The 22371-nt window shown below is 39.1% G+C and overlaps 1 protein-coding gene across 6 annotated transcripts in view; it reads right to left on the bottom strand.

The window, feature by feature from the left end:
* Positions 1–22371, bottom strand: part of STXBP5 (syntaxin binding protein 5) — a 123644-nt gene that overhangs the window by 25036 nt on the left and 76237 nt on the right. For 2 of the 6 annotated variants that reach the window (XM_060272738.1, XM_035108797.2), the window contains exons 15-21: positions 20865–21085; positions 18903–19081; positions 17234–17359; positions 15717–15868; positions 6633–6698; positions 4422–4481; positions 4280–4327 (exon numbers count right to left, since the gene is read on the bottom strand). In XM_060272738.1, the coding sequence (XP_060128721.1) occupies positions 4280–4327; positions 4422–4481; positions 6633–6698; positions 15717–15868; positions 17234–17359; positions 18903–19081; positions 20865–21085 (852 nt within the window). Of the gene's footprint in view, positions 1–4279; positions 4328–4421; positions 4482–6632; positions 6699–10978; positions 11063–15716; positions 15869–17233; positions 17360–18902; positions 19082–20864; positions 21086–22371 lie in introns of all 6 variants that reach the window. The other 4 variants (XM_035108799.2, XM_035108800.2, XM_035108801.2 and 1 more) reach the window with 3 other exon arrangements.

The raw sequence follows: 22371 nt of genomic DNA, 5'->3' as shown, positions 1-22371 counted from the left end.
GGTGGGGGAGACAGGAGAAAGGGGTGCTGCTGCTTTTTGTTTTAGTTTGTTTTATACAGGTTGTTGTAAGATGCTGTTTTAAATTTTATTTTGTTTTATGTGATGTAAAATTGTTATGCTTTAAGTTTTGTTTGTATGTTATTGATTTTAACTTTTCTAGTTGAAAAATCAGTTCTGAGAGATTTAGTGTAGACTTTAATATGGTCACATATTACATTTAGATATCATTTTGAACGTTAATTTTTGAAGGCCACTTACAAGTCAGATTTTTAAAATTTTGCTAGTTTTGCATTTGCTTGGTAAAAAATGTATTTATTCACCCAGGTCACAATGGAGACCTTGACAGCCATAGGAGAGACAGACGACGACACATGCACACACAAAGAAAATTTGTAGCCATATTAAAAATGCAAGCAAATTTCAGTGAGTTCTGAAGACTTGATCAGAAGAATATATAAAGACACTCATTATTACTGAAGTATTTTAATGCACCTTCCCATCAAAATTGCACTCCACATCAGTCAATAGGAAGTATTCAGTGCAAAGCACCACAACAAACAGCTCTCAAAGCGGCCCAGACAAGTCCCATCTAGGAGGCATCAAACCCCAAAGCTCTAGATCTCATCAGATAGGGACAATGCACACATGCCTACAGTAGGAATGTTATTGGTGTTTTCAATGAAAGTGGCTCACTATACACAGATCTCAAGAACTCTAGATAAAAGCAAATCAGAAAGTAAAATCTCTTTTAAATCAAATTCACCACTCATTGTTTAAAATAGACAGCCACTATCAGAAGAACCTACCTGAGAAGGCCAAACATAACATCTAAAGAGTCTGATACTGAATTATGACCAATACAGATTTAAAATTGTACCAAGAGACATGACCACAGAACATAAGCAGGTGATCTAATCCTGCTCACTGAAAACACTGACCTTTGCCACAGAAGTAGCAAGTGTTATGGAAGAATTAGGATAATTCATACTTCTTGAAAGGAGGTCATAAATTATAATTATTGGGCATATCAGCCCAGCATGTAGATAAAGCAGAACAAACAGTGAGAATAGCACATAAGCAACAACTGAGGGTAAACCAATTGTCTCTTCTCCTTTACTCCTTTGCCACGCCTGCAGAATTTGTGCCATACCAACTTAACTGCAGTTTAAATCAGTAGGCAAAATTAACTAGCTATACATTTAATGGTGCCTGATTAATTACAGGAACCATTTTGAAAGCAGTTCATATAGTTGATCATCTCTAGCAAAACAGTCATCTGCAGTGCAGACACCAGAAAATACTTTCTACTGAGGAGAAGGGCTTGATTGTGGTTCCCCATATTCATGACACACACAATTTCAGAGGATATTTGGGATAACTAATAGTTATTTCCCTTGGCAACTCTCTTCTACTGCTGTGGGTTTATTTTCTGCTTACTTTATTATTTATCTGTTTTTATGTTGCATGAATTCTGTTCAACACAAAATTGAGATATATCGTTTTAAAATAATAATTTTAACATTATTTGTATGCTTTTTTCATTCACAGCTGAATCTTTGTGTGCCTTTGGGTCTGCTCCAAAGATACCCTTGCTATGTTGTGTGAGGCACAGATTAAAAAGGATGCCAGCAACTGCAGAGCTGCCCAGCCTGGCACTGAAAGATGAGGTCGTTAAAGTCAAAGAAGATCAAATTTCAGAAATATTGTGCCCACTACAGAGTCACCTGGCACACTACATCTCATTTCAGTGCCTAGACCTTTACAGCAAGAATACTGTGCCTGCCCAGGAAGCAGCTCACCTGGTCCAGAACAATTGGTTCCCCCCCAAGGTCCTCAAACTTAAATGGGTAGCTCTGCAGCATCTTCTCTCCAGCTGGCAGCCATCTGCTGCTGCTTGCACCATAGGTTCATGGGGTGGGGAATAGACTGCCTACCTAGGAGCTGCAGGCGCTGGAGGAACAGATCACCTGCCTAGGGGTAAATCCTGCACAAGTCCTGGATAATCTGAAGACCTGTAGGAGGAGCATGGCAAACTTCCTGGACTGTCCAACAGAAGTCTACAAGACTGGTATTCTGTTTTATCTTAAGATAAAGCTGATGAAAAAAAGTATGAATAGTTGTCATGAGCCACTGACTTAACCTCTAGGAGCCCTCTTGATAATATGCCTCCTCTTTGTATATCGAGTAACTAAGATTACACTCTTTGAAGTCTTTCTGCTGCTTCAGCAAACAGCAGAATACTACTACTGACTGCAACTGGACATAGCAGAGGCCACTTTCAAGAGTGGTAATTTGCCAAAGATTTTCTTTGTCCTATTGCATCCATGCAGAGCCTTATGGTGGATTTATTCCAGAGGTCAATGGTCTTCTGTACCCTCATTCATCCAGAAGGTAGAATCTTCTGGAACAAAGTCAGACATTTTCACTAGTCACTTTGCAGATAAAATGCTCACATTGTTCTAACCTTCATGCCACAATTAGAGCAGAGTCTGAACTACAGGTTTCTCTTCCTTGGATTTAGCTTTGCCACTATCTCACAGCAATAGGATGTTTGGTAAGGCACATGTGTCATATTGATACTGTACGCACATACACCTTGACTGGTAAGAGATAGGCTAGCATCTCAAGCGGAGAGAGGAGGGAAGTAATCTTTTCTTGCCAATATCAATCAACCATTGACTGCCATTTAATGTAGCAGACCAACCAATACCACTCATATGTCCCTGGGTGCTGGTGGAGTTGTGAGGCAAAACCTTCAGTTATTTCTTTCTCTCTTTTGACTGCACACAATGGCAAAGCAGCAGATTTTTACTTGAATGTAACTGGTGCTGCATACAGGTGTGTCATGCATATCATGAAGTAATACAGCTGGAGAACTAGTGGCACGATGGCAATATCCATCTCCATCCAGAGTTTGACTCTAAAAATTAACCTTATACTTTTGACTAGCATATCTAGCACACATCAATAAATTTGTGGCATCTTCTAGGATTCTTTTTACAGACACTTATCACAATACCACACAGGCTAGTTGGTTAGTTACACATTATACAAGTGCTTCCTTTAATCATGGAACTGCTTTGTGAGAGCGAATCTTCCCGTCATTTTTACTATGCTACTAAGTCAAGCCAAAAGACAGCAAGTAGAAACTTCCTTAATTTGAGAAGCTTCTGGTTTTATTTCCCAACCATTCAGCAGTATGGCTGTGACTTCTTTGTGGCTGGATACCTCATTGCTCTCTTGACATTTGAATGACAGCAGCACATAGAATGGGCATCACAGTATCCTAGAAGCCAGTCCTGTTGACACAGGAAGAGTAACAATGGAAGAGAAGCACTTAATTTGTAGTGACTCTCCCACAACTTGCATGTTTTTCAACACAACTTTAATGTGTTTCAACACATTAAAACTAAATCTATAAAATTCCCTTTGACACCAAACTTTGTGATAAATTGAAGATATTAAAGAAGAAACATGATCAAGAAAATAACAATTAGACAACATGTTGTAAATATGCAAATTTAAAAGAGAGATAAGCCACTGTGGTTACTGTTAAATATACATTGTTACACATAATTAGTAAAATCTAACTCAAGTAAACAATTAGATAGAAATAATGATAAATGGGAGGAAGTCTGCTAAGTAATTTAATTTCCATTCAAACAGATGACCCATAGGTTTAACAGATATACTCTAGAATAAAAAGCAGAATATCCATATCCAAGCAATAAGGTCATTTCTTATGCTCTTACAACAAAAGGGTTCAATCCACCTTATGCATGTACTGCAAACTTGGTAAGTAATTTCCAATTTAACTGTCAGTGATCAAAGATCAGTTAGCAACAAGGATTCAGACAGAATACACTTATTGCTGAAATACATGAATTAAAATGTTATGTACTTTATTCCCAAGAAGCTAAAACCATTGCTCATGCATTTCAGAATTAGAGTTAACACTTTGAGAACCTATGTTAGAACCATTTTATACGGCAATGCTCACAGGATTGAACCCTTTCAGTATTTCTGAATAGAAACCAAAACCTTTGTAGAAGGATGTGCATATACAATTAGAGAAAATTAAGAGCCCAGTCTCTTGGATTGTGTTAATAATTGAGCACAGTATATTAGCAGAGAAGCAGCCCAAAGGAACACCACTTATGGTTAGGAGAATATTAATTTAACAAATATAATGCAGCTTGCTTTGGTTTGCTGCAGAGTTAAGCGCTGCATAGAATAAGGTCCCAGGTAAGGAGCAAATGAGAATTTTTCTAGTTCCTACCTATATCATTGGCTACCATCTTGGAAAACTTTCTGCTTTTGGTCTTCACTGCAAATAATATTTCAATACAAAATGTCAATTTACTAAAAATATGAGCTAATGAAAATTTATGATATTTCTCTTAAAAATAAAAATACTATACCCTTTTCTATAAAATTATTCATTTTTTGATCATCATCAGAATTGTTGGGAGAACCAGAACCTAAATGAGTGAAGATAAGAATGAAAGGGACATACGAAATGGATATTAACAAAAAAGGATGCATACAAAAAAATTATGACAGATGACAAAATGAGAAAGACTATACAGTACATCCTAATCTGTATCATATGCAACAATAAACCCCTAAATAAACACCTCTTTGGGTATTATGGATGATTTATAATTCCAGGCTTTTTTCCTGCAAAAAAAGAAAGAGGGAGTATTCACCTATAACTCCTGCTTTATGCCATTAGAATTTGCATAAGGACATCAACATTTGAGACAGATAGCTTTTGCATCTTTCATGTTTCACTTTCATCATACACAGCTTTAATTTTTCAAACTTATGCTGGTGCTACAATTTTCTAGTACAGATGAGCCCACACAACCAAAGGAAAGCATAGAAGATACATATTTTCTGATGGGAATTGGGAAATGGGAAACAAAACAGACTGGAAAGGTTGCTTGAGCTCAGATTAACAAAAATATTCACATGATAATAATAGCAGGGATTCTAGTTCACATTTTAAATGTCAATTTTTGTATTATCAATATTCCCAAAATAATTCAGAAGAAATAGCTTCATTAAGGTTCCAGTGCACTTATCTCTGTGATAACAAATGAAAATACAGCTACTTTTGCCAATTCCCTGTATTTCAATCCAAAAGAGAAAAGATTTGAAGTGTGGTTGTTTTGCTAATACTTTAAAATCTAATTGGAAATAATATCCTTTGTTTACCTGTAAAAATGAATTTTTTAAATAGTTTTCTTCATACATATATACATTACATTTTAACTAAGAACATAAAAAACCTTCTCTCCTTTCTCTCTGCATACCAACATGGTACAGATGAAAATAAAAATTACTGATAAAAATTGTACCAGGAACTACTATTTTCAATAAGAATATTTGCTGAATTCCTTGGGAATATTACATTCATTTTCTTCTTGTGATGGGAGGCACTTTCCTCCCACCCAAGTCAGATTCATGGTTGGGTTCAGCAAATTAATACACATGATTAAAAAATGGCTCAATCCAGGGATCACACCTAAAGGCAAATTTGTGTCTAGTCAAAATCCAATGGTGGGTGGGATTGCAAAAGTCATTTCCCCCAGAACCCTGCCTGCTTTTTAAGAATGAATAAATAAATTTGCCGTGCACATAAAGCTAAATGTGCACAAGTTAAATGTGTGTAAGTTTCAGGCTTACTACACACAAAAAGCCCCTGTTCATACTCCTGTGGTGGCACTGTAAGCCCTCCCCCACCAGCTTGCTCCCTGGATTCTGTGATGATGTTGATTTTGCTGCCGCTGAAACAGCAGTCAGGGAAGCAGAGGGAGTTTTTTTTGCTAGGTCCAAATTAAAATCTAATCCACTGAAAAGTCTCAACTCGCATTTAAGAGAAAGATAAGTTGCCAAGTTGCATATCCTGAAATAAAGATTCTAAAGTTTAATGAAATTGCTTCCTATCCTTTTACTACTTTCCACCCTGTTGGTTAATTTTACTATAACAGCAGCAGAAGTGACAAAAGTGGGATGACCTTTTCCCACTTAAATTAGCTCTGGCAAAGAACAATAGAAGCACCTACAAATAAAAGACCATGATGAGAGTAGGCATTAGAACTAATTGATATATAGTTTGCAATTGAATTTAACTAGAGTGAGAGACCTTCATTGGTAGTACTGCTCTGAGATCTTTGGATGAAGTGCGGTATATAAATTAAATAAATAAATAAATAGTATTTAGAAAATATTAACCTTGATTAACTCATAGTTCATGCGGCTGGAGATGACTGTATGAAGTTTCCGGGACTTACATTTCTACTGTGAATAATCTCTTCTTGAAACAGATAGCCCAAGAGACATAAAACACATTCTCCTTATAATATAATATTTCCAACAGTAATGCATTCTAAACACTGTAAATAATAAATAATGACAAATATATAAGAATGGCTTTGAGGCAAACCAAGTATTCAGCTCTATGTACGGTACTTGTCTGAATTGTGTATATTTGAGAAAACCACTGTAAAGTTCAGTGGCATAGTAAAAATCCTTCTGGAGCACGAAAACAAAAGAGAAGTGAAGCCTGCTACAAGGCATTTTGAAGTACTATTTGTTCTAAAGCGTTTCCAAGAACAGTTCATTACCTGAGGTGGGTGACTTGCAACGATCCTCTTGTACAGCTGTGCCTTCATTAATATCACAAAGACCTGCTGTAAAATACAAAGAACACAACAGGTTTCAACAGCTGTGGACTACTTCTAATTCTTGACACAATCATTAAACGTAAGGGGTTTTTTTGTGCCCACTGGGGAGACAAACAAATCTGAAACTTAATTATATTTTTAACTAAGAGTTTTGACAAACGTGTTTTGCTGTTCAAAGTATCAGCGTTTCTTCTTTGGGGAAGAGGATGATTATGAAGATTCAGGGAGAAGGGGAGTTGGTATAGATGTGTATGAAAGCCATTTTTCAATGCACCATTTTGAAGTAGTAACTTACAAGTCCCTATGTAATATATGTGATTAATGCAAAATTACCTATATTGAAAACAGGTATATTACAAAGAAAGGTAATCAAGTTGAATATAAGAATGAACATGCAAGGACAAATAGATTACATACAAAAACCACCATAGAGTATAAAAAGCAAGCTAGAATTAGTAATATTTAACATGTTTAAGAATTTGCCTACCAGTGTCGTCAAAACAGATCAAATTTTGACGAAAGGCCTAAAAATACATACTTCAGATATATTGATCTATTTGATAACCTGTGCCCTTCTAGGCCCAAGAAACCACTAATTCCAGAAAACACCATGGTGGTGAAAAATCCAGGACTGTGGCGGCTGCTTAGAACTCTTGCTCAATCAAAGTCACAGTCAATATGTGATTTTGGCATCTAGACCGTTGATAAGTACCAACAACAGGCATCACTACAGATGATGAAATACTTGGCCTGCTTTGGAAGAAGATGCTGTTATGAAAGGTGGTGAAGTGTAAAGGTGACACTGAAAGGCAGAAGTGCAGAGCCTCACAAAGCCTCATGTCAATCTGTCATTTGTTATCTTATAGTTCTAGATTTCTCTAGGTCTATGGACTTTGCAATAAACAAGGCTGTCCATAATGTTGCTTGCTAGGCACTGAAGAGCTCTTGGTTTTTTCTGTAAAAGCACAGGAGTGAAAGCTTTTTAAACATATATATATATATATATATATATATATATATATATATATATATATATAGGTTAGTTAGTAATAAATAATCAAAAAACAAAAAACAACAGTTAAAACAGATTACAGTCATGAGGTGTGTGACGACGTGTCCCACTCTCTACTACTAAAATGCGACACAGGAAAACAGAAGTGAAACCACCCACCCTTTTCTCCTGCCGCCTTAAAATAAACCCCTTTTTACTTGTGGGTTTCTTAGTAAAGAGTGTCTTCCAGCTTACGTGGCCTGGTATCTTAAGGAACTCTAGGCTGTTAAACGGAATAACCTCTTGCCTACAGTAAAGGGTCTCACTCAATTTGATTCCCCACTGTAAAAGCTTGCCCTTTCCACTCTGGCAACTTCTTGGCACCCCAGGTTTATCCTACTCAGCCTCCTCCGTGTAACTCCAGGACACAAACTGCCGCCTCTCTGCCTGAGGTGAGTCTTGCCCTCTCTTGAGCCACCACGGCTGTGAGTCCTGATACCCCGCTGGAACAATAAAGACGAACCTTCTTGGCAAAACAGAGATGAAATTTGATTGTCTTAAAAGCATAAGTGTTTCTTTAACGTTTCATGTGTTTATCTGCTTTGTTTCAGTTGTACAATAACTCTGTCAAACATTTAACTTCAAGCTTTCCTAAACCTTATCTAAATTCACACTCTCCTGACCTCTCCACTTTCTTCACATCACACCACACCCTCCTCCCTCTCCCTAACTGACCAAACCGACACTCCCTTCTTTTAAACTGGGAACAGTCCCGCCCCCATCAGAATTCTATGTCAGTCAGGCTGGAGGTGGATTAACTCTTTGCTAGCCAGGTAGGAATAAACATTTCAAAACTGCGTAAATTTGTCACAAGGTGGATCCTAAAATATGTATCTCAGGTATCAAAGGCCAGAATAAAGAGGTGTGTTCTAAATGAAATCCCAGCCAGTAACCTGGCTATTGTATTCTGGACCAGTTGCAGTTTCCAAGTCATCTTCAAAGGCAGCTCCACATAGAGTGCATTGCAATAACCCAGCCTAGAAGTTATCAGAGGATGGAGTATGATGGTCATGCCATCTCAGTTCATAATGGGCTATAGCTGTGAACCAGTCAAAGCTGGAAATAGGTATATCTAAGCATCAAGGCCACCTGAGCCTCAAATGACAATACTGGATCTTGGACTATCCTCCCCTCCCAAGTTGTGCAGAACATGCCTTGCCCCCACCTCCTGGACTCGTAAATCGTATCCACTTTGGCCAAAAGTGGAAAAGATTATTTCCATGTTTAGATTCCCTATACGATTATGAACACATAATACCTGTGTTTTCAGGATTTACCTTCAACTTATTGGGTCACACCCCACCCATTATTGCCTCCAAGCATCAGTCTAGCACCCACATATTGGTGACACCTCACATCAAACCCCTGATGAGAGCTCCCAGCATTTTCTGATAGATGTTACATAGGATGGAGGACAAGATAAAATCTACAGCTCCACTCCCATGGTGTCAAACAATGCTCCTTCCCAAACTACTATCTGGAAACAGCCCTAGGAACAGGAACAGAACCAATGAATTGCATTGCCCTCCATAGCAAGAAGAGAACAGAGAGCATCATTTTACAGAGCCACTCAAAACCTGAATTACAGATTAATCCAGAGAGATAGAAATTTTAAGAAATGCACAGTACAATACTGGGGCCAGTACACACCCTATTGGGTCATCTTCTACCCTGCCATTTGCAATTACACCTTTGTAGTTCAGACATGTCTGCACATGCACCCCAAGAACAGTTAAGGTCACTTTTACTAGAATGAAATATACGGCATGTATACTATTGTATCATAATTTAAGTATATAGTGAATTCTTAATGAGTGCCTGGCTTTAAGTCCAGCACAGTAGGAGACATGCCTAAGCCTCTTTGCAAAGTTCACATTTTGAATTTTGCCATTTAGGGAGGGGGTGCTTTAAAATTCACCCACACTTATTGTGTAGAAGTATTTGCAGAAAATAACTTCTAGGGAGTATCTGATCTCAGGAGAACCCACCACAAGAAAGATGCATAGGAAAAAGGAAGGATAAACTTCAGAGATTCCAAGGACTACTAGCAAATAAGACAAGCAGGAAAAGTGCACTAAATGGAAAGTGCACTAAATGGATAGCTGTCTTACTACAAAAGAATTTCAGAAATAGACTGGAAAGAGAAGTTGCTGAATTGCAACTTATCACCAAGCTCAAAACCATGGAGGGACCTGGTTTGAACAGAGATATCGGGTTCTTATCTCATTATACATGATAAGCGATCTTCAGCCATCTCAACCCTTGCTTTTTCATGCAAAACCATTTGCAGTCGTTTGCGGTCATCAACAGCTATCAGTCAGTCAATCACCCATTTCCACCACCCTTCTGAGTGATCCCCCCTCCCCATCCCCACCCCTCCCCACCCCTTCTCTACATAAGTGCCTGGAAACTTCCATTTCACTGTATCTGAAGAAGTGTGCATGCACACGAAAGCTCATACCAAAATAAAAACTTAGTTGGTCTTTAAGGTGCTACTGAAGGAATTTTTTTATTTTAAATGGAAAGGAGAAACAGAAGGCTTTCCCAGCTGGATAAATGGGTATTTACAACAAGTGTAGGGTTTTAGGTTTGTTTTAAATTGATTTGTTTTTGTGTTTTTAACCATTTTTAATTATTTTATATGTAAATCACCTTGAGATGGTGTTTTAGAAGGTGATTAATAAATTAACTGTAATACCAATACTAACATTGTCTGGGGTCCATACAACACATTCAACAATCACAGCTCTGACTTCACTCGCTGGCTAAAAAACACTGACAGAGGCAGCTAGGCTAGCTCATTTCACAGAAATTGTACATTTTTGCTTCATAACTTCACAAAAATTTCACAAAAATTTACTTCTTTGTTAAAAGAAAAAGTTCAGAGTCTTGGTCCTTTGTCCAAGGGCACCAATGAAGGTCTTTGTGGACACCACTGCATGCATGGGTGACACAATTGTGACTTGTATTATATTATCTACTAATGCAACTTTTTTACTACTGTTTGCAAAAGAGATGAAGGATGTAATCTTGATCTTATTGTACCCAATATTCCATATTGATAGTATCTCAGGTAACAGTCTATAATTATATGAATAATATAGTATTAATCTCTGCCGATATGTTAGTGAAAGAAGCTGAAAAGTAAAGGCTATGGTAAAATATTCAGGGTGATGAATGCATATAATCTAATCAACTGGATGTTACAACACTTTATTCTTATGAGATGACTTACTTATATAAGAGGTGCGAAGTTTTTTCACAGACTCTGAATATAAGCTAGAGAGGCCACACATGCAAGAAGCCACAGCCAGCATGCCTTATTGAAGCAATGAGAAAGGAAAGACAAAAACACCAACACAGTATATTTGGAGAAAGAAAAAAAAATCTGCAGCAGAACTTTAAGATCCAAGCAAACAATCTATTTGTGGGAAATTGTTAGACAGCAACTGAAATAGAACAAATCGTGCATGTGCCAGAATTCATACAGTGTAATATAATTTACTTGTTGTCTTACGTAATATTTATAAAATTTCCCATTAATACTACTAATAATTTAATGACAAAACAAACCTATCCCTATTCAGCTGTTTAGCTGTTTCATTTAAGAGAATATATTATTAATATTATAAAATAGCCAGACCTACTTGTACTTATTCTTTTAATACAAGTACAATTATTTAACCATCTTCAATAAACAACCAGGAAAGGAAGAGCCCGAATTGCTGCTTATTCAACAGCCATAAATAGTTTTACAACCATTACAAAGTGGTAATTCATGGAATATTGCAGTTTATATCTGAAACATTTGCAGTGTTCCATGCGGCTATTGTAGTAATTCATAATTGCATATACACAAAAAGTTCCATTGGTTACTACCAGAAGAGCAGATCTTCAGTGCCAAATGAATGTTATTGGTTGAATATTGGTTCCATATCTGATGGTCAAAGGCAGGAACAAAACTTGTGGGAAGTAGGCAGTTCTGACATCCAGACAGCAAAGAGGGTGCCATAGAGATACTGCCATGATCAGGATCTCCAACAGCCACAGACGCCAAGGCCAGAGGGAAGCTAAAAGGACCACTGTGGCTTCCCCTCCCTGATTTTATGAAGGACCCAGATAAGAACAGAAATCAAGGAACGGTGTCCAATAAGCCCAGGCCCAAGGAGACAGCAGTTTACTGAACCTCTACTAATAGGCTCTAAGCTATAGTATTAATCAACTATGAAACCTTTTTTTAAAGTAGACAGAAATGGTATGGACTTGGTAAAGGATTTTGGTTCAACAAGAATAGATGCTCCCTTAAATGGTGCTGAGGTAAGTTCAGCAATGAAGTCTAGGGCCACTGCAGAGCAAAGGCACATAATGGGAGTCAGGAGAGAAAACCCATCAGGCCAAGGCAATGGTGAAGGCAAATGTTGTTAAAGGTCCAGACTGTCCACAGATATAATAAATGCATTCATCCCTTTCTAGGGATAAGGGCTGCCTATGAGATGTTTGGTGGTTGTTTATGAGGCAAATGCTAAGCAGGGGTCTTACATTTAGAGGAAGAAGGAATAGCTGCCTTAGCAGGCACTTTAAGTTTATTCAAAGGCTGAGTTTGGGCAGGAGGTGTGGCTATTGCCACCAGAGAGCACATTGACTGCCGTCCCTACTCTTCAGAAAGTCAGGATGCTGAGGCATGGATACACAGCACACACCAAACCAGAAGGTGCCTTGGTCCAAAATAGCTGAGGAGAATTGCCGAGGTTCAAATACCAACAAACCTGCCTTCATCCTCCACTGAAACAGTTACTGGTGAAATCAGGATGAGAGAAGAAAAAGCAAGCAGGCAAGGCAAAGGGGTTCTATTTATGGGAGAGATGCAAGCTGCAAAGAATGTAGAAAATGGCCAAAAAAGAAGGGCTCAGGTGACAAGACACAGGCTGAGAGAAGAAAGTGCTGGAGCAGTTGTGAGGAGGAGAGAAGGTTAGGAGTGACAACCATACTGCCCTGGTATACTGAAGGGAGAATGGGATGGCTTAGAAACAGTTAAGAGGAAGGCAAACACTGGAATGAAGAGGAAAAAGTAGAATTTAGAAAACCTGAGAAGAGAAAGAACAGGAGCTCAAAAGCAATGTGGCTACTTTAATGAAGGCAAGAGTCAACTAGGAGCTGCCTACTTCCCACAAGTTCTGTTCCCACCTTCAACCACCAGGTGGAGCCAATGCCCAACCAATGCCCTTCACAGGCAGTGTGTGCCACATTAAACATGACATTTGAAGCAGAGACACTTATCCCCAAACACTTGGGGGAATAAGCATGTTCTCACTACACTTTTACTTCTTTTACATTCTCCTCCTGTGGAAGAATGGTATACTGTGGTTACTGCATACTATAAGGTCCCAGGGCTCGTTACACTAAAAGGTGCCAGGGTGATGGAAAATAAAGCATTCAAAATAGATTTAAACAAACTATACTCACAACAGGTGTCTTTAAGCATATGACAAAAAGCTGTATAATGAAGGTGACAAATATATTTCTGTGGGGAGGGTATTCCACACACAGAATGCTCTCCTCCCAGGTCACATCCCGAGACCTCTAAGGACAGTGGAACTATCAAGTATCCCACCTCACTGATTTTAACACCCAAGAAGGTTTGTAGGAAAGGAGGTGGTCTTTCAGATATTTGGGGACTAAGTGAGCACCATGAACTGAGCCCAGAAACAAACCAGCAACCAGTGCAGCTCTTTTAGAACAGGGCGTATGTGAGTTCTAAAGGGCACCCCAGTCAGTAGCCTGGCTGCTGGAGGTTACCAGAGCATGGAGTACTGTGGCCAAGTTGTCTCTGTGCAAATTGGGCTGTAACTGGTGAAGCATCCAGACCTGGAAAAAGGCCACCTAAGCCTCCAAAGATAAGGCTGAATTCAGTAGCACCCCCAAGCTATGGACATGCTGCTTCCAGGGAAGGATAACCCCAACCATGACAGGTCCCCACATCCCAGAATCAAGAACCTGGAACACACAATACTGCTTTCTTTTCAGGATTCTGATTCAGTTTATTGGCTCACACACAGTCCATCACCACCTCTAATCATCAGTCTAACATCTTAACTACCTCTCCCAATCCATATGCAACAGGGAAACAGAACTGGGTATCATATGCATATTGGTGACACCAAATTTCCTGATGGCAGTTCCCAGTGGCTTCATATAGATGTTCAATAACACCAGGAACAAAACAGAATACTGCAGGACACCACAGGACAACTCTCATGGCACAAAACAGTAGCCTCCCATAACTACTTTCTGGAAACAGCCCTGGATGAAGGATTGGAACTACTGAAGTACAGTGCCCCCAACCCCCACCTCCCTGACATGATCCAGAAGGACAGTGTAGTCAGCAGTATCAAAACCTACTGGGAGGTGAAGGAGAATGAGCTGGGTCGCACTCTTCTCACCTCTCTCCTGACAAATGTCATCACCCAGGGTGTCCAAGGTGGCTTCAGTACCATAGCTGGGCCTGAAGCAAGACTGAAATGGACCTAAGCAAGTAGTTCCCCCCCAAGTGTTGTCCAAAAATTAGTTATTTGGTACTGGGCAATAGTGATTTAACATTTCTGGGTCCAAAAATGTCTTCCTGAGGAGGAGTCACACCACGGTGTCCTTCCAGGCAGGTGGTCAGTCCCTCTCCTCAAGTGAAGCATTAATCACTCATTGCAAACCCAGCCAACCTTCTACGTCTAGCTCTCAGAAGCCAAGGTGGGCAAGCATCAAAGGACAGCTGGTTGGCTGCATTTCTTCAAGCAGCTTGTCCACATCCTCAGGTATGAAGCACCTCTAATTTTCTGTTCACATGCACTTCCTCCCTGAGAATTTTAGGCTTGTGGTTTGCTGAATTTATGTGATTGCACCCATGTGCCAATGCATACCTTAACATACCTTAACAGATCAAATACAGTATGCTGAAATAATTGTGTCCAAAAATGAAGGGGGTAAGTGCTGAGTGGTTCTGTGAAGCAGTTAGTTCAGAATAAATTAACAGGGCATTTATGGTAACAGGGTGCGATAGCACAAAGGAGGACGAAAATTAAATCTCAAACAGAGAAAGGCAAGACAATGGAAGATGGTTGATGTGAGCTCATAAACCTTGGTAAAGAATAACACTTTTTGTATAGAAAGTAATGAAGTAGATTATACTGGGGAGGCTACCTTTGAAGGTGACTCAGAAATTACAACTAATACAGAATGTGGCAGCTAGACTGGTGACTGGGAATGGCCGCTGGGACCACCGGTCCTAAAGGATCTTCACTGGCTCCCAGTACATTTCCAAGCACAATTCAAAGTATTGGCGCTGGCTTTTCAAGCCTTAAGCAGCCTCAGCCCAGTATACCTAAAAGAGTGTCTCCATCCCCATCTCTCAGCCCAGTCAACGAGGTCCTACTCAGAGGGTCTTCTGGCAGTTCCTTTACTGTGAGAAGTAAAGTTACAGGGAACCAGGGGAACCAGGCAGAGAGCCTTCTAGGCAGTGGCACCCTCCTTGTGGAATGTGCCCCACCCCCCGATGTCAAGGAAATAAAGAACTACACAACTTTTAAAAGACATCTGAAGGCAGCCCTGTATTGGGTAATTTTTTTAATGTTTGACATTTTATTATGTTTTTATATGTTCTGTAAGCTGCCCACAGTGGCTGGGTTAATAATAATAATAATAATAATAATAATAATAATAATAATAATAAGTGTGCTTATTATATATGCTAAAATTGGCAGTCTAGAATACTCTTAAAAGAAGACTGTTTGCCTACCATAATCAGATGGTGTTTTCTAAAAAGAAGCCCCTACAGAATATTATCAACATATATAAACCTTTTGGTTTGTGCAAGTTACTTTCAAGGAAAAAGCTAGTCGCATGCACTCCTAATCAGCTTGCAGTCTGGTAAGTAGAAGACCAATATAAAAATTTATCAGCAAATATCAAATGTATGACCTTACCTCCAGATGGTTGTCTGCTTTTACGTGGAGATCGGGGTTCCCTCCTATAAGGATCATTAGAACCATACAACTCAACGGTGCCAAGGTTTAAAAGTGTGGTCTTTTGGATGTAATCAACCATTGCGATACCATTACAATTGCCAAAAACTACTCTGAAAGAAAATTTATTAGAAAGAATATGATGGCAATGAATGATTGATATCCAAATATATGCTTATGTTAAGTACAACATTTTACTTTCCATTTTTAGGAATTAGTTGAACTGATTATTTTTCAAAATCTATTCTTATATAATATTTAGAAATGTAAGTTTGCATGAAAACCTATTCAAAGAACAATTTATTTTAGTAGTAGTTGCTGAGAATAAAAGCAATACACTATTGCCTTACTAAGTAGCAAACCTCCACCTGACATAAAATGATTACTGTCCACTGCTTACTCAAGGGTAACTGTTTTGATGCAGTGTGGGAATAAGCTAATAGTTGCCTTGTTAGTTTGTCCTTGACATGCGTTTGTGTTTGGCATGGTTTTACATTAATATTTATTTCTTATAAAATAGGTTTGGCATGTAAGAATAGGCAGTAAGAACAATACATAATAATATGCAACTCTAAACAACAAGCAAGATAAAAACAACAGAATGAGCTGATTAAACGATGGAAACACCAACAGGAGCTTTTGATTCTGAACTGTTGTGATTAACCAAAGAAGCATTTTTACATCTACATAATGGGAGCTGAGACAATCAACCATCTGGCTGCAGAATATAAAACCATAATCTTCTCCATTCCTGGCTGCTACACTTGGGACTTGCCTCATCTCCACTGATGACTCTGTACTTCTACTTTTTACAAAACGCTTACACCTCCATGCCTCACCCAGAGGTTTCGTATGCTGGTCTGATTGTCTTAGCCACATCACCTAACCTTCTGCTCTAGAATTACCCAAATAAATACCCCACTGTACATCCAACATTCATTTACTTCATTCTCACCATCTTGTTTTAATCTCTGACAACTGATTAATCTGCTTGTCACAGTAGCACATTATTGTATTCTCCCATATTCTCTCTGAATGTCCACCTAGCTTAGATACAACCAAAAAACTAAACAGAAAAAGCCTCTTCACAAAATGGCCGGTAGTCTAAAAATATACAAGACATTCAAGAAATCAGAGATGGCACAGAAGATTGTGTTCTATACTGAGAACCATTTGTCAGCTTTTCTGAAAGTGCTGTGTACACATCTGACAGCAGAAGCTATCTTCCCCATGTAATATACAAAGATGGCACAACATTATTGTAATGAAAGGGAACCTTGGACAAAGACTGAAATGTGTTTGTGGCTGAATACCACAATAAATGAGAAGGCCCTTTAAGTACCTTCTTACTGAAAACATGGAAACAAGTAGCATATCAAAACAACATGAATCCAGTAGTTTAGCAGTAATGTCATATTCCTTCTGCAATAGGACAATGGGTTTTAAGGAAGAGAAAACACAGCACCAAATATACTTACAAGCCATAGGCAGAGTTGATTGCAAGGCTTGTTATTTGTTGAGGTGGTTCTCCACTCACCCATACTAACTGGATAACCAGCTCAACCTGGTAGCCTGGAGACTGCTTGAGGGGAGAGTTTCTAACTCTGCAATATACAGGAAAGGTAGACAACATTTATCCTTGTGAAAGTCTGCCAATAAATTTTACTAGAGTGGGAATATTTCATGACTGGTTGTATTTCTTACTCCAAGTTAGTACAGCTTCAAATGCTTACTCTGGAACAGATTCATATGACATGGAGGAGACTTTTTAATGTAAGTGGCCAGGTTCAGGTGTTGAGAAGGATCACGTGTAAGCACTGGAGTGCACATTTTCCCATCCCCACCCCGGTCCCGGTGTGCATAAATTGCTTAATCAGCCACATTTTAACATACTTTCCGATTCTGGCTTGCATGTAAATGGTGGTTTGCACACAGCAGAGCTTGCTTAGTTAAGATGAAATGGCAAACTATAATTTGCTGAAGTGACTGCAAAATTAAGCATTATATCATAAGGACTTACAATACTTATTATACCTTTATTTATTTTTATTTATTTTAACGCATTTATATAGCATTTATAAAGACAGAAATTCAGTAATAACAGAGACCAATCTTATGAGTCAGGGACTGCCAGGACAAAATGGTACGCCTTTACAAAGTGTCTAAAGCAACTGATAGATGATGTTTCACATATGGCAGAGGAAAGAGCATTTCACAGTGCAATTTGTTCTGCTCTCTGCCAAGTCTCAACAGAATAGAATTTGGTGGCTTACATGACTGGTGAGCTAGACCTGAGAGTTGGTAACTTACCTAAATTAATCTACTGAGTCCATGGCTCAACTGAAATTCGAACCAGGAATCTGCAGGCTCATAACTTAGTCTCTATCTCAAATATGAAGGAATAGGAAACAATACAGGAAAGGACACAGGAAAGTGAGATAAGGCAGGAGATTCTAAGTCAGGCATCCCCAAACTTTGGCCCTCCAGATGTTTTGGACTACAATTCCCATTGGTTCTCTTAGCTAGGGATCATGGGAGTTGTAGGCCAAAACATCTGGAGGGCCACAGTTTGGGGATGCCTGTTCTAAGTTAAATGTGTAGTTTGGGGCATTTGGCATCCAGTTCTCTCTGGAGGACTGAAAATGGGCATGCTGTTTTTTAAAGAAAACCTGAAGTATTAAAGGAGATTATACCTAAAAATATATTTGCTCTACAAATCTACATTAGACTATTCACTAAAAGAAGAAGGATTTCTAGGTTAACCTTTGTCTTTATAAAGGTACTGCTTTGAGATACTGCTTTCTTTTACAATCAAGCAGTATATAATTTTTATGAAATAAAGGTACAATGATGCAGTGTTAGGATCTAAACTTGTAGATGGAAATCATCTGTTCATGATGCAGTTGCTATATATCAAACTTTGACAATAGGCTCCTGTAAGCAATATATAATTACTTTGTACATTGATACAAGCTCAATACATGTGTCTTCTATTAGCACACCTTTGTAAAGCATACACTAGGAGGAGGTATGGGTGACCATATCCCAATGCAGCACATGTCAAAAGCCAAAAGTTTTTTCTACAATAAGATTAAGCAGTGTATGAAGGTAAGATACAATATTTAGAAATACTAGCCTTACACTTACTTTAAACATGGGACATTATCACGAAGCCCATCCGATGAGCTGCTGCTAGTGGACGGATGAGACTGGGGAGCAATGGACTGAGGGTTGGAACCTGTTCCTGGAGTAGGCAGTGGTGGCACTTGCTCAGAATCTGGAGACTCTATGTAATTTATTTCATACAATAGCCGTACTTCAAGCATCTGTAAATGAAAATGGAGAAGACGTGACACAGTCCTAGAGTTCTTTGCACTGCAAATTTTGCAGTTGCCAACTCACTACTTTGGTCTCAACAACTTCCACAATGTTAAATACAAAATTTCTTATTAAAGACAAGTGGATGGCCTCAACCACATTATCAAGCTACAATGTACCAATCAAATATCAGACAATACTATGAGGTTTGATTGACACTATCCCAGGGGTCAGCAAACTTTTTCATCAGGGGGCCAGTCCACTGTCCCTCAGACCTTCTGGGGGGCCGGAAAATATTTTGGAACAAAATATGAACGAATTCCTATGCCCCACAAATAACCCAGAGATGCATTTTAAATAAAAGGGCACATTCTACTCATGTAAAAACATGCTGATTCCCGGACTGTCTGCAGGCCAGATTGAGAAGGCAATTGGGCCGCATCTGGTCCCCGGGCCTTAGTTTGGGGACCCCTGCACTATCCTGAGAGATGCTGGGAGCTGCAGGTCAGTAACATCTAGAACGGCACAGATTTGCCATTCCTGTTTTAGAGAAACACTTGCAGCTGATTCTGTGGGCTGTGACCACCTCCTCAGAATCGAGAAGTAACACAGGATCAAGAAATACTTCTGAGTGGTGCACCTTTTCATTTAAAGGCAATGTAACCCCATCTAGGAGAGGAAACAGCAACATCTTTATAGACCTACATTGTCCTGTCATCATTCCTATCAGGAATAAGCTTCAATTTGTTAGTGCTCATCCAGTCCATAGCTACATATGTTCAGTCATTAATTAAATGCACAAACAATTGTTTCTTGGTTTGATGAAAACAAATAAAGCTGGGCGACATGAGTATATTGAGAAGAACTGCTGAACACTCTTCCTCCATAGCTGAAGTGTGGTGCTGAAAAGCACTGTGGACATCCATCTCAGATGATCTAGAAAAATTGATCAAATACCGTGATACTATATCAGGCATAGGCAAACTCGGCCCTCCAAATGTTTTGGGACTACAACTCCCATCATCCCTAGCTAACAGGACCAGTGGTCAGGGATGATGGGAATTGTAGTCTCAAAACATCTGGAGGGCCGAGTTTGCCTATGCCTGTACTATATTGTCAGTCCAGATAATGAACAATTTATACCCTCCTTGTTCGAGTCTAGATGAAGACAACCAAAGCCTTATGGTGTTCTCAAATCCTCCCAAATATTTACTGTTATGGGTCAACAAGGTCTGCCTCATCCATCAATTTTTTGATTTGATTATGAACAACTTATGAACCCCTCCAACCACTGTCTTTGATTTAATGGGTGAAAAAACTGAACAAACCTGTATAAAAATATTAGCTGCACTCTCTTCATAAGGCCCGGTATAAAGTACATGTGACAAAGGAGCTACTATGAGATTTTACCTTTAAGCAGGCATCTATAAAAGATTAAATTGTTCAATCCAATTTCAATTTATCACTTTCAAAATAAAGTGACTTTCAGCTAAATTTTAATTGTATTTCAAATGAGTAAGCCTAATGTTTTCAGCAAATCCTATTCCCAGGAAAGTGTACATAGGACAGCAGTCTTCAAAGCACAATTGCCTATTTAATGTACATCAGCTTCAGTGGAACTCAAGAATGTGCTAAAATACATATTGTCAGTATACAGAAAGTGACATAACTACTGAGCATGGAACAAACTAGTCAAAAAATGTTCATTAGTATTACTAGTTTATATATTGGCTAAATATAGGGATTAACAAAAATATAAATGCATGTCCAATATAGATAATTGTCAATTACCGGAATCACATCTGTTGTAATTTCTTGTTTGCTGAATCTGTAAACAATGACATGTGCAGAAACTCCTGCTATGCACAGCATCCTGCTTTCTGGACACCACGAGATGATCTGAATGGCATATGGGTCTTCATCTACTATGTCTGTGCTAGGTCTGTCATCCTTATTTTTTGATTTTTCAAAGACTTTAGCTGTTTTTAGTTTGTACAGCACTTGCAATGTTACTAGGAATAAAATATAAAATAAAGATAGTTAAATGTACAAACCAACATAATTTTATAAACAAAAATATTGTTCAAATAAGGCCATTCTGAAACAATGGTAATACAGTGCTCACATTTCCATTCACACTGATTGAAAGTTCCTCTGCAGGTGATGTGTGCATGTTTGCCAGTGAGATAGATATCAATTTGCATTCCGCACACATGTGGTTCCAAAATGTAACACTTTTCAGGATGTTGAGGAACTTCAGTGGGAAGACAAGGGCCAGGAGGGGCCTGATAATTTATATGCAAATCATTGCATGCAGCCCTTTGGATCCTGGGCATTGTGTATTATGGCCAGAATCCAAAGGGCACAGAAGCAAAAAGGCTTGGCAGCCTTCCCTTGTGCAGAGAAGGACTGTGCCCTCAATTACGAAATGGCATTAAGACAAAATATATAATCAAAAATAGTGATACAGCACCTTCTATGATCCAGGATTTCAATTTGTGTTACAAGGAGGTGATACTGGTTGCTTATGAGATATCAATTAACTATCATGTATGATTTGAAACCTCATCTCCTCCATCACCTTCCTCACTTCCCATCTTTCATATCAAACCTTTGGCTCAGAGGTTAATTACACTCAAGTCCTATTCAAGCCGAGCAGACAATTTAGTCACAGAGGCAGGGCAGAGGGATTGTGGTGTTATGGGTACACTAGCAGAGCCCCAACCTCACAGCCACCCTGCCTCATCCCCTACAGCAACCTGGTAAGAAGCAGTGCCGCATCTTATGGGAGAGGCAGTTCTGCAGATGCTGGCTGTTCCTGGTCACAACTAATTTAGGACCATTTATTCCAATGGGAATTAAGTACAGAAGATTTGACCAAACAAGGCAGAAAGAAGAGTAAACCCCAAAAGATGTCATCTATAAGGCAACAGTTTCACAGCAGCACTTTTTATACAGTTCTTCCATAACTTAGCTCAGTGGTGCTGTGGGTTAAACCACAGAGTCTAGGGCAGGCATCCCCAAACTTCGGCCCTCCAGATGTTTTGGACTACAATTCCCATCATCCCTGACCACTGGTCCTCTTAGCTAGGGATCATGGGAGTTGTAGGCCAAAACATCTGGAGGGCCGCAGTTTGGGGATGCCTGGTCTAGGGCTTGCTGATCAGAAGGTCGGCGGTTCAAATCCCTGCGACGGGGTGAGCTCCCATTGCTCGGTCCCAGCTCCTGTCCACCTAGCAGTTCGAAAGCACATCAAAGTGCAAGTAGATAAATAGGGACCGCGCCGGCGGGAAGGTAA

The sequence above is a fragment of the Zootoca vivipara genome, chromosome 3 (genome assembly GCF_963506605.1).
Source record: "Zootoca vivipara chromosome 3, rZooViv1.1, whole genome shotgun sequence".
Classification (NCBI taxonomy): Eukaryota; Metazoa; Chordata; class Lepidosauria; order Squamata; family Lacertidae; genus Zootoca; species Zootoca vivipara.
This window is presented reverse-complemented; position numbering and strand designations above follow the sequence as displayed.